General features: G+C 33.9%; 2 protein-coding genes across 3 annotated transcripts in view; one reads left to right on the forward strand and one right to left on the reverse strand.

Moving 5' to 3' along the window:
* The first annotated feature begins 4,127 nt into the window (after positions 1-4,127).
* On the forward strand, positions 4,128-7,450 carry LOC135847115 (condensin complex subunit 2-like). The gene is made up of 12 exons (XM_065366533.1): positions 4,128-4,361; positions 4,435-4,611; positions 4,685-4,774; positions 4,849-5,049; positions 5,117-5,348; positions 5,425-5,577; positions 5,644-5,898; positions 5,970-6,147; positions 6,229-6,367; positions 6,443-6,547; positions 6,638-6,739; positions 7,016-7,450. Exons 1-12 carry the CDS (start codon positions 4,302-4,304, stop codon positions 7,217-7,219), a joined length of 1,896 nt encoding a protein of 631 aa, XP_065222605.1. The 5' UTR covers positions 4,128-4,301; the 3' UTR covers positions 7,220-7,450.
* Positions 7,451-8,266: 816 nt separating this feature from the next.
* Positions 8,267-13,954, reverse strand: part of CtBP (C-terminal binding protein) — an 87,033-nt gene continuing 81,345 nt past the window's right edge. For both annotated transcript variants that reach the window (XM_065367850.1, XM_065367851.1), the window contains 2 exons: positions 11,253-11,484; positions 8,267-10,376 (listed from right to left, as the gene is read on the reverse strand). In XM_065367850.1, coding sequence (XP_065223922.1) covers positions 10,187-10,376; positions 11,253-11,484 — 422 coding nt within the window. In that variant the 3' untranslated portion in view covers positions 8,267-10,186. The remainder of the gene's footprint in view (positions 10,377-11,252; positions 11,485-13,954) is intronic.

Consider the following 13,954-nt stretch of genomic DNA (forward strand, 5'->3'; position numbering starts at 1 on the left):
AATCGTTTATTTTTGGGTTACTCGTAGTTGACGTTTTGAACATTTTTTCTTCGCAAATGGCATTAATGACGACAAGAAAATGAAAATCGAGAGAAATCACTAAAAATGTAGGAACTTTTTTTGATTTTTCGAAGGTGGCAATAATGACCAAAAAATTTGGCACCGCGTGCGTTCCGTAATATTCCTTTAGTTTTAAGAATGATATCTTTCAATATATTTGGCAACAATACTGCGATATATTTGCGAAGAATACCACTGAATACGAATATGAAGTGACATTTGGAGTTGAACCCTTCTGAATGCCACATTCCGGGCGTTGGGTTTCCCAAAAATTGATTTTTTTTGTGAAACATTTTATTTATTTATTTGACAGTCATTATGTGCTTCGTCCTAGCGCTATTATACGAAATGCAACTTCCTGATCATGGCGTTAATAGTGCTTCAATGAAGCATTTTTTTTTTCGAAAAATCTATAATTTTTGGGCAACCCTCCCCTACCCAATATGACCCTTAGGAGGGTCAAACTGCAAATCTAACTTCATATTCGTATTCAGCGAGTTCGATTCATATGTTAACGATACCCGTTGTCAATCATCTGTCAGTCCAAAATTAGGGGAAGGGGTGCTTATGGCCCCAAAATTGGGTTTTCCAGAAGCTGTTTGATTTTCTATCGTTTTCGGAGGCAGGTACGCATACATAATTGTAGAATTATGTCACTGGCATTATTGCTTTTTTTGGTGGTGCAATGACACAAAAAACACATTTTTGAGTGTTTTTTGAGCTTTTGAAGGTGACACACATGGAGGAAAAATCCGAAAAAATATTAATTATAGTACTCATGCAGATATATTTTTGAAAGAAACAAAATGTGGTATACCAGAATTAGGTTCGGAGGTGTGGTGGTTTCAAATTTTCTTTAGTCAATATCTCCCCTCTGGGGGCCAAAAATTTCTGAAAAAATTCACGTTGTAGACTCATGTCTCCGACATATATTTCGCGATTCAAAAGTGGTTGAAGCATGATTTTCCTCCGAAAAAAACATTTTTTCGCCTTTGTCAGCAAGGAAGGTCGAGCAATTTTTTTTAGCTTCGTCCTTTTTTTTAAACGTGCCAAACAATGTTTAATCAAAATTTTAAAAATCCGAGGACAAGGGCATTTCACCGATTTAACCCGGGAATACCCTCTTCCGTTTCATACATTTCTTTAATGGTTCATAAAATGAAAATTTATCAGACTCCCTAAAATTTTCATTTTTGATGAGTTAAGTATTATCCATTGATTTTAGCGTATGGCGCGTATCATCATCGAACATGAACTGAAATCAATTGTTAAATAAAACCCAAAACATTCGTGATATAATTTCTAGGAAACACTATGTAGGTAGGTAGTAGGTAGGTACTATAGGTATAGTGTTTATTTGGACTTGATATACTTAGTAAAAATACAGAAGAACCGGCTGGGTTAAAAAAAAACCTTACAACCACACAAACATCATTAGTGCGGTGACAGATCGGCAAGCTATATTATATCGCTTGCGGGCAACCTGCGGGAGAAATGGCAACACCTGAAATATGTTGTCAGAGGGATTGAATTGCCATCATCTCCCAAATCGAGTTCCTTACACTTTTCAACCTACAGGATACAACCATTCAAACTTGTACCTTCTAACTCATTAACAACAACACTATCGCCATCTACCTATTCGCAAGAAAACGTTGTCCCAAACTTCTTTTTTGTGGCCTGACGTCATTTGCGGATATTTTGGGGATAATCGCAAATAAACGCAACTATTGCGGCAAAACTGCGGTTAGCATGGGGATAAATTGCGGATGTTGTAGCTCGGGTAGACAACTTGCCACAATTCGCAGACCTTTTCAAGACAATCGCGTTGCCAATCGGCGAAGAAAACAAGGTAGACTTGTCTGGGACTGATCTAGAAACATTCAAGTTTGCCATCGATTCCATGCATCTAAACACTGCAGTTGTGAAGGATGAAAATATTTGGAAATATTTAAAAGCGATCAAGTTCTTTAGAATAGATGAAAAATTAGTCAAAAAATGCGCTGACTGGTTAATGAGTAACGGATACAGAATATCCAAAGGTATGCGAGTAGTCGAAGTGTTGAACTTTGCTCGCAGGAATATCGAGTTTCGCGAAGCTCTGAACAGCGTTTACCTACCCAAATACATGATCAAATGGCCTAATGTGGACAATTCATTGTTCTGTTCGATAACTTGCGATTGCCTGGAGAGTTTACTAACATCGTGTGAATTTTTCCTCGATGATCCACTTGAGATTCTGAATATGTGCTCAAAATGGGTAATATCTGATGTGGAAAATCGCTATTGTCTTATTCCTCGAATCGCTTTCGCTGTTAGCCAAAATCGTAATGCAGATTGCGATGATTACCCTATCTCAAAACCTGCTGATTTCAACAACTGCTCGCAAGACTTTATCAAAGAGAAGCTATGGGAAATATTAACTTCAACTTCTGTTCTCCCCTTTGCAGCATTATCGAAAGATGAACCAGAAACGCAAAAAAAGAGGATACCACGGCTACCAGTCTTCATCACATTCGAGTCTGAAGATGCATTATTAAAAATTTATGATTCAGAGTGGAAGAAAATTGGGTCGTTTCATTTTTGTAAAAATACCGACGAACGCGGCCAATATGTAAGTGCAATGTCAGCCTGCATCATCAACGATAACATATTTCTACTTTCTGGTCACTCTAAACGTTGTGGTTTTCACGTTTTCAACTTAACGATGAAAAAGTTATTCGTTTTGGCATCAGATGTGCGACTAAGGGACTATAGCAGTAACTTAAAGGTAATTTCTAAGATCAAGGATGAATTTACTGTTCTCAATTGTCGCAACGAAATATACAGTTATATCGATAACGGTGGAATTTTCAAATATTCCGTCGAATTGAACCGCTGGATGAGAATTGCAGAACCTGAGCGCGTCAAAGGCTGCCATGTAGTGCGATTCGCAAGCGACGGTAAGAAATTATACAGGATGTATAGAATAGCGTATACTGATACTACATCCGATTTCATTATGGAAGAGTACAACCTTGAGCAGAAATTGTGGATTTCTGTGCCTAATTCGAGACTGCAGGTGAACTGCAAAAATAGGATCCTTCGTGAGCTGATACATTTAAACGATAATGGGTTTGCTGCGTTATTCAAACGACAACTGTTTCGATTCGATCTGCAGGAAGAAACTTGGCGAAATATAGATTTATGGCCATACAATTCCTCAGATTTCCGTGGAAGATATTATATCATCGGCCAGAAAGAGAATGGTGAAATATTGTTTGTAATCAATAATTTGTTGTATTGTCTCGATCGTTCGTATAATAGCTGGGAATTGATAGCGAACTGGCCTATCCCCAGTTGCACCAGTTCGCGCTCTTTATACATAATGTGTAGGTAACTAATTATTTTGATCGCATACAGTTTCATGATTGAGTACCTACTTGAATTCATATTTTATACCTATGTGTAAAAATACTTATCGTTGGAAATAAACCTGCAACTTGTTTTTTGAAATTTTGATTCTTACGAATCATGCGTGCATTCATTATTTTTCATAGATTGTGTTATATAAAAATACACGAACGGCAGGTTGATAAAATAAATCAGGATTTTATCAACCATTAATGTGTACTCTCTGGTTAATCCGTAAAACCTGACCTAGAGCCCCTAGAGGCCAGATTCTGATTTTTCTGTAAATTCTCGTCAAGTAGGTACACCCGAATGATGATTTTTAAGCACATAGGCAGTTTTTCAGCTGCATTCTCAGTCTCACTTTGAGCTTTTCAGTTTAAATTTCCAACTCATCTCACTTGCAACTTGCAAGAGATTCAACTATTTTAAATTTCCGCTCCAAAGTCCAACTTTTCGAGATCAAAAAATCTAAATTCAAAAGAAGTAAGTAAATAAAAAATAATTAATAATTTCAATTCAACATCAAAAATCGAATTATTATTCGAATTCGAAAACTTTGAAAAATTAAAAAAGAAAATATTTCCAGTGACGTCAAAGCCACGTTGAACCAATGAAAACGCGTTTTGATTCGATCAATTCGATTTTTGTTGTTTTCACCGAACCCGAAGCTCCAAAAAACGATCTCCCGCCTTCCTACATCTCTTCTGTCTCTTCCTTCATTCATTCATTCTTTGATAAGAATCAAAATTCAAAAAGTTATCGTCGTAATTTTTTGCATTTTAGAGTAAAATAATATAATTCGAAGTGTATCATTATTGCATTCGAAGCTTTGAAACCTTTTCAGGAAAATGGACCCTTCAAGTCCAATAGTTGAGAGAAGATCTCGTCGTATCGGACCGGTTGATAACGTAAGCCCTTGATTTCTATTCATTTCATTGTTAGCTTTTTTCGGTTTTATATTAATCATTAATAAACTTGCAGACTGATGGCAATATTCCTCCCGAAGAACTGAATGATGACGAGGAAGAACGCAGTCGTAATAGAAAACAGTTGGAAAATGAAGTTCGTCATCACTCTATCCACGAAAAGAGAATGTCCGCTTCGGAGAAAAGTCTCTCTGAGCATTTTCATAGCTGTATTCAATTAGCTGCCGAAAATGTAAGCAGTATAATTATGCTATCCTATTGTAACCATCGTCATCAGTGACAATCATCGTAATGTTCTGTTTTAGAAAATCAATGCGAAAAATGCTTTCAATTTCAAGCTCATAGACTTACTGCATACTATGTTGAGCAAAAAAAAGCAGATACATGATTTCACAGTACGTACAAATGCGTTTTCTTCGCAGTAAAACAAGCATACGTTCAATTTAATCTATTTTTTGTTGCAAAATAGGAAGTAACATACTCTTTGGATGCCGGTGTGAAAATCTATTCGTATCGAGTAGATAACGTACATTCTGATACGATGAAAATGGCTACAAGCATTTGCGCAGCTGCTAATAAAAATAAAGGAGATGCTGAAAACGAAACGAACGACGCTGACGAAAATGCAACACTCGATGACATAGCTAAGAAGAAAAAACTATCGAGAAAAGTAAGATCGATGATCTTTACGAAAGTTGAAAATATTAGTACGATGTGTTCATAATTTCAAATTGCAGGCTCATAAGAATGTCAGAGCCAACGACGTTGATCAGATAAATCGTAAAGCTTCTGACGATCAGTTTGGAATAAGTTGCGGATTGTTAAATAACGAAGATTATATCACCAGCAGTGCTACGTTTGACAGCACGAAAATGTGTTTGCATTTAGGAACTGATACAAATTTTTGGAAACACAATTACAATCCTAAAGCTACTCCGTCGACTAATGAAGTTACAATAGAATTTCCTGGTGAGTTATTATCAGGTTATGCCGAATATATCGCATCTCCCGGTGTACTGAAGTGTTTTTGTTTTTTTAAAAATAGATTTAGAAGACGAAATAATATGTCCATCGTTTGAGAACATCACTTTCAAAGGCGAGACTAATTATCACGACATTTCCTTGAAAGAAAAACTAACCCACGAGTATGATTTCGAACCACCTACCCATGAGCCAGCGGACGATGACATTTTTGATGGTAGGCGATTAAAAATGGCTAGAATACATCAAAATGCAATATTTTCATGTTAAATGATTTTCGCAGATGAAACCGTAGCACCTTACGCGACGAATGAAGCTAATCTAATCAACGTCGATGAAATCCATACTAGTGACAGACAAAGTGTAGCATCCGATACTACGTGTTTATCCAGAGTAATATCTTCTTCCAATTTCGCATCCGATTTATCCCGATTGATCGCTTCGGAAACCTCCGAGTATTGTTATTTCAACACGCAGCTGTTAAAAAACAAATGGAGCTTAAAAAGCATGGGTCACTGGAATCCATTCAACAAAAAAAGTGAGTCGTTGAATGACTTACAAACTCATTTTATTCCGAACATTGTTCTAAATTTCGTATTTGTTTCGCAGGAGAAACCATTTCTAAACCTCGTACTCAGAAGAAAGACTTGATAGACTTTTTTGGCCACAATGATTTCAAAGTGTTCGAAGACGAAGCCAAAATGCCCGTTACGGTTACCTACGCTGCAAATTCTGATAAATTTCTCATCACTCCTATTACTCATTTCAATTTTAAGGAATTTTTCAGGTGCGTTAACCTTATTTTGCTGTAACGAGTGTACTGTGAATTATTGATATATTTTTATAACGAATCATACGTATTTTCTAGGTTGAAAACCTGTCGAGAAATGTTCGTAGTACCAAAACCGTCAAATGATGAGCAACCTTCCGATTTAGATGAGACTATTAACGATTATAATTACAATAATCCTAACGATAGTCAGCATTTTATTCCGGAGCAATACGAAGTACTATTTTGTGTGTTTTACGTACTGATTTTCTTTGTTGAAATCGACTCTAAAATTTTTATTTTTTAATTACAGGACGATTATATTGAAAATTTCGACGAGGGAGCAGTTCAAGATGTACACGAAGCGATTGATAGAAGTGTCCTTCAAGGAGATAATTTACTCGAGATTCCGAACAAAGTAAGCTATAAAGTGTAAAATGCTGTAACAATACGTATGTCTGTGTTTCTATCTTTAGATCAACAATTTTCATCGTTATGATTATTTTAGGTTGCAAAAATACAACTTCCGTACATGGTTAAAGATAAATCAGTCGATATGAAAGAATTGAAGTCTAAAATATGGCAGAAAATAGAAACAACAGAAAAAGAGGTATGCTTATTCAATATTGCAAAAAATATGTTCGGATTTGTAAAAATTAATTTCAATCAACTTCAATGATCGATATTGAAACTAAATCTTCTAATTATAGATTTTTCTACGTAAAGAAGTGCATTTTCGTGCGCCAAATTGAAAATTTAGTTTTCTGTGTTTCTCCGTTCAATCATTCTTTTTTCCCAATTTTCAGAATCAAAAATAATTTAGATTTATGGTACGATGATTTTCGATTCGAGTGGTAGATATTTTAATACTGATAATTGATTTCAGAAAACCGAAGAACAACATCACGATCAACTTCAATTCAGCGATATCTGTCAAGAAATAATTACTGATGCAAAAAGCGAACTATCGGTTCCCCTACTGTTTAATGCCATATTACAACTGGCTAACGATAGGAATTTACAATTCGATGCTTTGGAATCTAGTTTATCTAATTTTTTTATTCGCGTTGCAAATGTTGAGAGTCATTAATTAGGAAGAAAATTACTTAAATTATTGTTACCCGATGAATGGGTAATTGTTTTGCATTTTCGTTTGTACTGTTGAATAAAATGATATGAATAAGTTAGTTGTATATTTTTCATACGTTTTTCAAATAAAATTTATATATTTTATTTTGTAATCTGTTCAAGAATTACTTTCCGGTGTGCTTATGTATGCATGTTGTCGTATTGTAATAAAAATATAATTCATTTATCAAAATCAGAAATGTGTTTTGAATTTCCCCTCACGGAAAAAAAATAGTACTTTCTGAGTAGTAGTTTTTTAACGGAGTAAAAAGTACTACTTTTTAACACCTTCATGGAGAAATATTAGTAGTTTTACATAAAAACTACTTCTTTTGTCTAAAAACTAGTTCAAATTACTACTTCGTAAGTAGTAGTTTTGAAGTAGTAATTTTAACTAGTTTTTAGACAAAAGTAGTAGTTTTTACGTAAAACTACTAATATTTCTCCATGAAGGTGTTAAAAAGTAGTACTTTTTACTCCGTTAAAAAACTACTACTCAGAAAGTACTATTTTTTTTCCATAAGGGTTCTGCATCTTCGTATATGCATAAAAAGAGATCCATATTCATCAAGACCACTATTCGGATGTTTTTCTAGTTTTTTTAAAAAAATTAGACAACTTTTTCAAATCCAGAAATTCAATCTATTGTTTTCAAATTTGTAACCGAGTCCAAAAACTCTGATATGGACTCAAACAATCATATCTCCTGATTTTCAACAGTAAACTGAAAAAGTTTTCAATAAAAACCTGGGTATGAATTTTTAAGGGAAAAATTGACCTGAGGGAAGAACTCTCCTCGGGCAAGAATTGGTTTCAATAATACATATTGGAAATGAACAGATAGTTTTTCATTTCTAACATGAAAATTATTTCCTTGAAAGAAGTAATTCAAAAAAAAAATTTCAAAAATTTGTGCTAATATAAATTTTTTGTCTTTTAATTTATCCAACTATGGGGAACTCCGTCAAAAAATCTGTACAAACATATGAAAATAAAAAGAAAAACCAAATATGAATTTTCAATTTATTGATATTTTAATGCTAATTTTTCTTACAGCTTAAGACACATATATATAATAATTCTGCATATATAAAAAATTATCACATAAATAACTCTTTATCCGTTAATCATATACATGTAAAACACAGTAACTGTTATTATATACAATGAAATTTTCAATTTATAATAACTTCTTACATTCTACGCAAGTAATTTTTCATTCAAAAATCAATTTGCAAAAAAAAAAAAAGAAAAAAATAGAACAATTTCTTCACTTTTCAACGATGAGGTATTAATTCGTTACTCGAACGATTTTCATTTTTTTTTTCAAATTTGCTTTTTTTTACATGCATAAGAGAACCATAATAATGCTAATTAACACGATAATAAATTTAATAACATAACGTTACCATTCATCTTTTTTTGTACTTATATTAAACAAAACCTTACGAATAAAGAAAAAAAAAAGTAAAATAAATAATTACATGCTAATTTCCATTGAAAAAATGTGTCTTTTTTTTTACATGCGAACGTCGCACCAAGAATACACACTTCTCCATGAAGTTCGCTTACATCCTTTTTCCTCTTCTTAATCATCTCGCGTCACAACCACCCTTTCGTTTGCACCTTTGGCTCTCTCTTTTTTTTATCCTTTTGGATACTAAAAACTCGACTTCGAGGAAAGAACAATATCTCGGAGAAAAAGGACAACTTGTCTGGTTCTATTAAAGACACAATTTTTTATCTGCGTAAATATTTAAAGCGAAAACATAGAATCTTCGATCAATCAACACGTATATCAAAAAAAATATATATCAATCAAGCGATGAAACACACCATCGCATTTTATAACATACACATAACACATACACACATATTTATATAAATAATATCGAAGAAGAGAAAAGAAAAGAAAAAATATGTAACGAAAACAACCCGCTCGCGTACGTCAAAAATTCCAAACCAAAAAAAAAACAATTAAAACACGCTTCGTTTCCGTCTTCCTTCGCTCTTCTCGTATTTTCTTAAACTTTTCAAAAATTCGTTATCAACCAGACTTCCGAGTTAAAACACAAAATAACATTTTGGAAAAAAAATTCGTTCGCTTATACTCGTCAACAACGCTTCACGACCTTCCGGCGACTTCGAGCTTTGAGATCGGACGACCTGAGCTGTAAAAATTCCGTCATTTTTCGTCCAGCGAAATAAAACAGGTTTCCAATAAAAAGTTACCATCGATGAATTTAACAGCGAAAAGATTTCATCTCGCGACAACGATGTTTTTCATTTCGTAATCCGATCAAAAAGGGGTGAAATAAAACGAAAAAACAATAATAATATACAAAATAGGTAATACCTATATCAACATTTATAACAAACTAAGATGGAGAGCAGGAGTGATAAAAGAGTTGGAAAAGAAAAATGGACAATAAAATCTGACAGATAATATACGAATAATGTATAATGTTTGGAAATCTTTAGTAGATAGAATTGAAAATATAACAATAACGAGTGAATTCGAAAGAAAAAATGTGGCTCGATCTAAGATCGAGGATCATCATCATCATCATCGTCGTCGACGTCGTCTTCTTCAATTTTTCACATACACAGTACACGATATACCCTCGAGTCAACGTATACATATTATATAGTTTATATGTGCGCGTATGTGTCTGTATAGGACGTGGACACGAACCAGAGAGATAAAAAATGTACCAAGCGATACTCGTAAGTCACCAGTCAGCATTATTCGGCCGTCATCGATGTAAAAATACACGTGGTTTTTGGACATTTTTTCCAGTCACTGCTACGCGACGCGATTTTTTTCATTTTGTAGAGTTGATTTTGTTTCTTGATTTTTGTGTTGGTTGGTTGGTTTTTAAAAAGATTTTTTTAATTTTTTGAAAAATTCTCTTATATACTATAAAAATTACTGCGGTAAACCCGTCGGAGTCGGTTGCGAAGGTGGCTGCGGAGGCGGCGGTTGCGACTGCGGAACCGCTGGGCCATCGGTGGTGCTACCGGTGGTCACCGAATGCGGCACGGAATCGTGCGGCGTCGTAGAATGCGCTTGTTGTACGGGCAACGCTCCGGCTGCTTGGGCAGCTGCTGCGTAGTATCTGTGGGCAAAACAAAAACACAAAGGGTTGTTAATAAATCGAAATCGATTATTATTTTATTTAAAAAAGTGGAATATATTTTCATCTTGGTTCAGATATTTGTAAGAAACACCGCATTTTATTCGACATATTTGATGAACATTTTCAACATTTAAAAAAGTCTAAATGAGGAAGCCCGACAAGTGGATCGTTTTTTGCTCAAAAATTGCAAAAAATTCTTTCAAAAACGAAAATTTGCAGAAAAACACACGAACATCTACCTCAAGTCAAAACGATTTTTTAAAAATGAATCAAACACCCTACCAAAAATGGTCAAAAATACATTCTTGTACATGATCAAGGAAAACTATCAGATCTAAAATAGTTCGTGCTGTGATCTCGATGGGTACCCAAAAAGCCCCTATCCCTTAATTTGAGTCTAATTTTGAATAAAAAAATGTAGAAAATTATTCGGCATATCGTTAATTAAATTTGCAATAGTCTTGTTTTCGAATTTCAAACAGCAAACATTTTGGCCAATTTTTAAAAAGCGAGAATTTTTTACAATTTTAGCAAAAAACAGGACTTTATTGACAAAAAATAATACCTACTTTTTCGCAACTTTTTTTGTAAACCACGATATGGGCGAAAAAATTCACATTTTTCATTCTTATCAAGAATCATTGTTTTTACAATTTTTTATTGAATTATAATTCATTTTTTCAAAAATAAATTCATATTTCTCAAATAAATTTTTGTTTTTCCAGAAAACGTCGACAGAATTTTTTTTTGGCATCTAGTTAACTTCGTATAATGTGGTGTCTCCCTATTCGTTGCATTTTAAACCGATAATACGTAGATTTCATACGACTTGATCATCATGTAATCGTCACCTACCCTCCGTTGATTCCATCCGGAGCCGGAGTCGGTCCGCCAGGGCCAGGGTACGCAGTTGCACCAGCCGGGAAATATTCTTTGTTGACGCAATTACGCAAACATTCCGGTATACGGCCAATGATCGCCCTTCTGATCTCGCTAGCGGCCATTTCTCTCAATTCTGTACACGAGGCGTCCGAGTAAAAAGCGGCATGCGGCGTCGCCAACAAATTAGGAGCGTCTTTTAGCGGACCTGTCAAAACGTAAATATAAAACATTAATTTAAAAATCTCAAAACACACGCCATACAAGCACGTAATTATAAGCAACGCCGATATTCGTCGTTTAAATGGATTTCATTGCTTGCAAATACAACTATTTATGCAGAATTTTTTTTTTCAAATAACTCGAGAAACTGAGAATTCAAAGGGTAGGTACAAGATTTTTGAAAGTCTCGAGAAATATGGAGTTCTTCAATCAACTAATTTACCTACTTCCAGTCCAGATTTGCCCGTCGACTGTCAAAATCTTCACCACAATCATTCAAAATTAAAACAACCCTTTACAAAATGTTTCATCTTTTTTCCTCGTTCGTACTGTCCCACTAACGCGATTTACACAAAACTTCAACCTTTAAAATTGAATTTACCCTACTCGTAAAAAAACTAAAAAAAACAGAAGTACCTTTACCTAACTAACCGAATTTACCATTATTACGAATATACTTCGACGCGACGATGAAAACCTACTAAAAAAAAAGGGAAGTGAAGATTAAATCCTATTCTTTTTCGTTCGTTCGCTAGCTCGTTCATTCATTCATTCATTCGTTTTCCATTATACGGAATAATTCTGTAAGAGGCTTAAGCAGAATGAAAAAAAAAGCCAAGGGAAAAAAACAAAGTAAAAAAGAAAAGATATTTTGGTCAATTGAATTTACCCAATTTCACGCTTGATAAGTCGCTAATTTTATGTCGTTTTTTCAGACGCGATTGTATCGTGGTGATGAAACTCATTTTTCGTTCGAAACGATTTGAAAAAATCTCGAGAGATAACCATTATTGCTCAACCAAGCTCGGTTACTTGACATACGCTGTTACTGATCATTTTTTTCATATCGTTCAAACTCAAAAATTCACAATTATTGCATTTTTTTTTTTTTTTTTTTAAACTCTAGACTATGTGATCATTCCCTCAATATAAAACAAATTACAATATTTTGGGACCTCAGAAAAATAGACACTAGACAGGCACAAGAAATCATCTCAGATGGACTCATAAAGTAGAAATAACGCACGTTGCATCCTTTTGACCAAAAAAAATTCAAGTAGGTACAATTTCAACAATATCGCCAAAAACGCATAAAAATGGTAAACTTTGAAAACTCTTCCAGTAAAATGGAGAACTAAAAATTAGCTTCAAATGACCTTTTTCAAGATTAACATATCAAAAAAAAAAAAAAAACCATAAAAATTTACAATGTTCTAAAACCAAGGAACGTAAAAATGAAAATTTTACTTCGATGATCTTGATGAATAAAAGCCAACAGAAAACAAGAGAAATTCATTTTCATCCCTTCCCGATTTGCCTTCACACGTCAAAAACCACCGCCATCCATAGGCGTTTTAAAGCCAAGACTTCTTAACAAGCACAATTTCACATTTTTTTTTCTTCAAAAATTTAAAGCGTTTTTAAAACATGATTAAATTGCAAGCCATTTTAGAAAAGAGAAAGAGTGAAGTAGAATAGAGGGAGAGGGATAAAACTGATACAGAGTCGTTTTAAAATCTACACTCAACTTCAACGAAGCCAGAAACACACTAAAGCGAACAAACCACCGATTTCTTTCAAAATTTGACGAAAATTGTTTTAAAAAAATCACCTTCAGTTAGAAACGTAAGCTCTCCAAGCAGAGATTTGCCCCCCCCCCAAAAAAACTCAATGAATTGAATATTGACCAAAAATTTGAAATTTCCAAGAGTTTGTTACTCGACAATGTTTTGGCCAGACAGCTCCGTTCAATTTCAAAAACGCTTCAAAATCGACTCACTTCAAGACTGTTCACAACAATTTGAAAAATGAAAATTCAACTAGGCCTATTTTCATACCTTCAAATTTAAATGGCCAGAAAGAGAGTAGTTTTAGTGCTCTGAAAATTCCTTCTCCCCTTCTCGGTTTTATTGTAAGTCTATTAATCAAAATAAGCTCAGAGACTACGTCTTATACTACTGCATAAATGAATCGAGAAAGAAAACTAAAAAAAAAAAAAAAAATCAAAAAGTGGAATATGTTTCAAAAAAAAAAACAGGATTTTGAAAGAAAAACTTCATTAAAAATGGTTATTTTTTCAAAAATTTCATAAAATTTTAGAATCAGCAATTACTTGACTCCCTTCCCCCCTCCCCGTTCATCATCATGCTCAAAAGTCTACCAAGAATTTCCAAATCTGAAGTCAAGATTCTTGCAGTACTTTAGTCAGTTTCTGTATGATCTTAAGCACACTGTTTTTCTCAAATTTTAACCTGCTTTTCCTTTCTCCATCTAAATAATCATCTTTAAAATTTCCTCAAAATATCTACAACATGACAGGTATCCTCAAATTGTAACTAGTTCGCCAAATTGAGCTTTTATACAGCTTTTTAAAGCACCTAAACCGAATTTTTCTATTTTAAATACAATGAAGAAAAAAGATTGAAGTACTTATGAATTTTTAAATTGAAAATGCA

This window comes from Planococcus citri, chromosome 5 (genome assembly GCF_950023065.1).
Source record: "Planococcus citri chromosome 5, ihPlaCitr1.1, whole genome shotgun sequence".
In the NCBI taxonomy this organism is placed as follows: domain Eukaryota; kingdom Metazoa; phylum Arthropoda; class Insecta; order Hemiptera; family Pseudococcidae; genus Planococcus; species Planococcus citri.

Excerpts from the sequence above, each read along its gene's own strand:
- LOC135847115 (XM_065366533.1), top strand. The coding sequence starts at position 4,302 with ATGGACCCTTCAAGTCCAATAGTTGAGAGAAGATCTCGTCGTATCGGA. Across the intron at positions 4,612-4,684 it reads TTCAATTAGCTGCCGAAAAT|AAAATCAATGCGAAAAATGC; the intron begins GTAAGCAGTATA and ends GTTCTGTTTTAG. Across the intron at positions 6,368-6,442 it reads TTATTCCGGAGCAATACGAA|GACGATTATATTGAAAATTT; the intron begins GTACTATTTTGT and ends TTTTAATTACAG.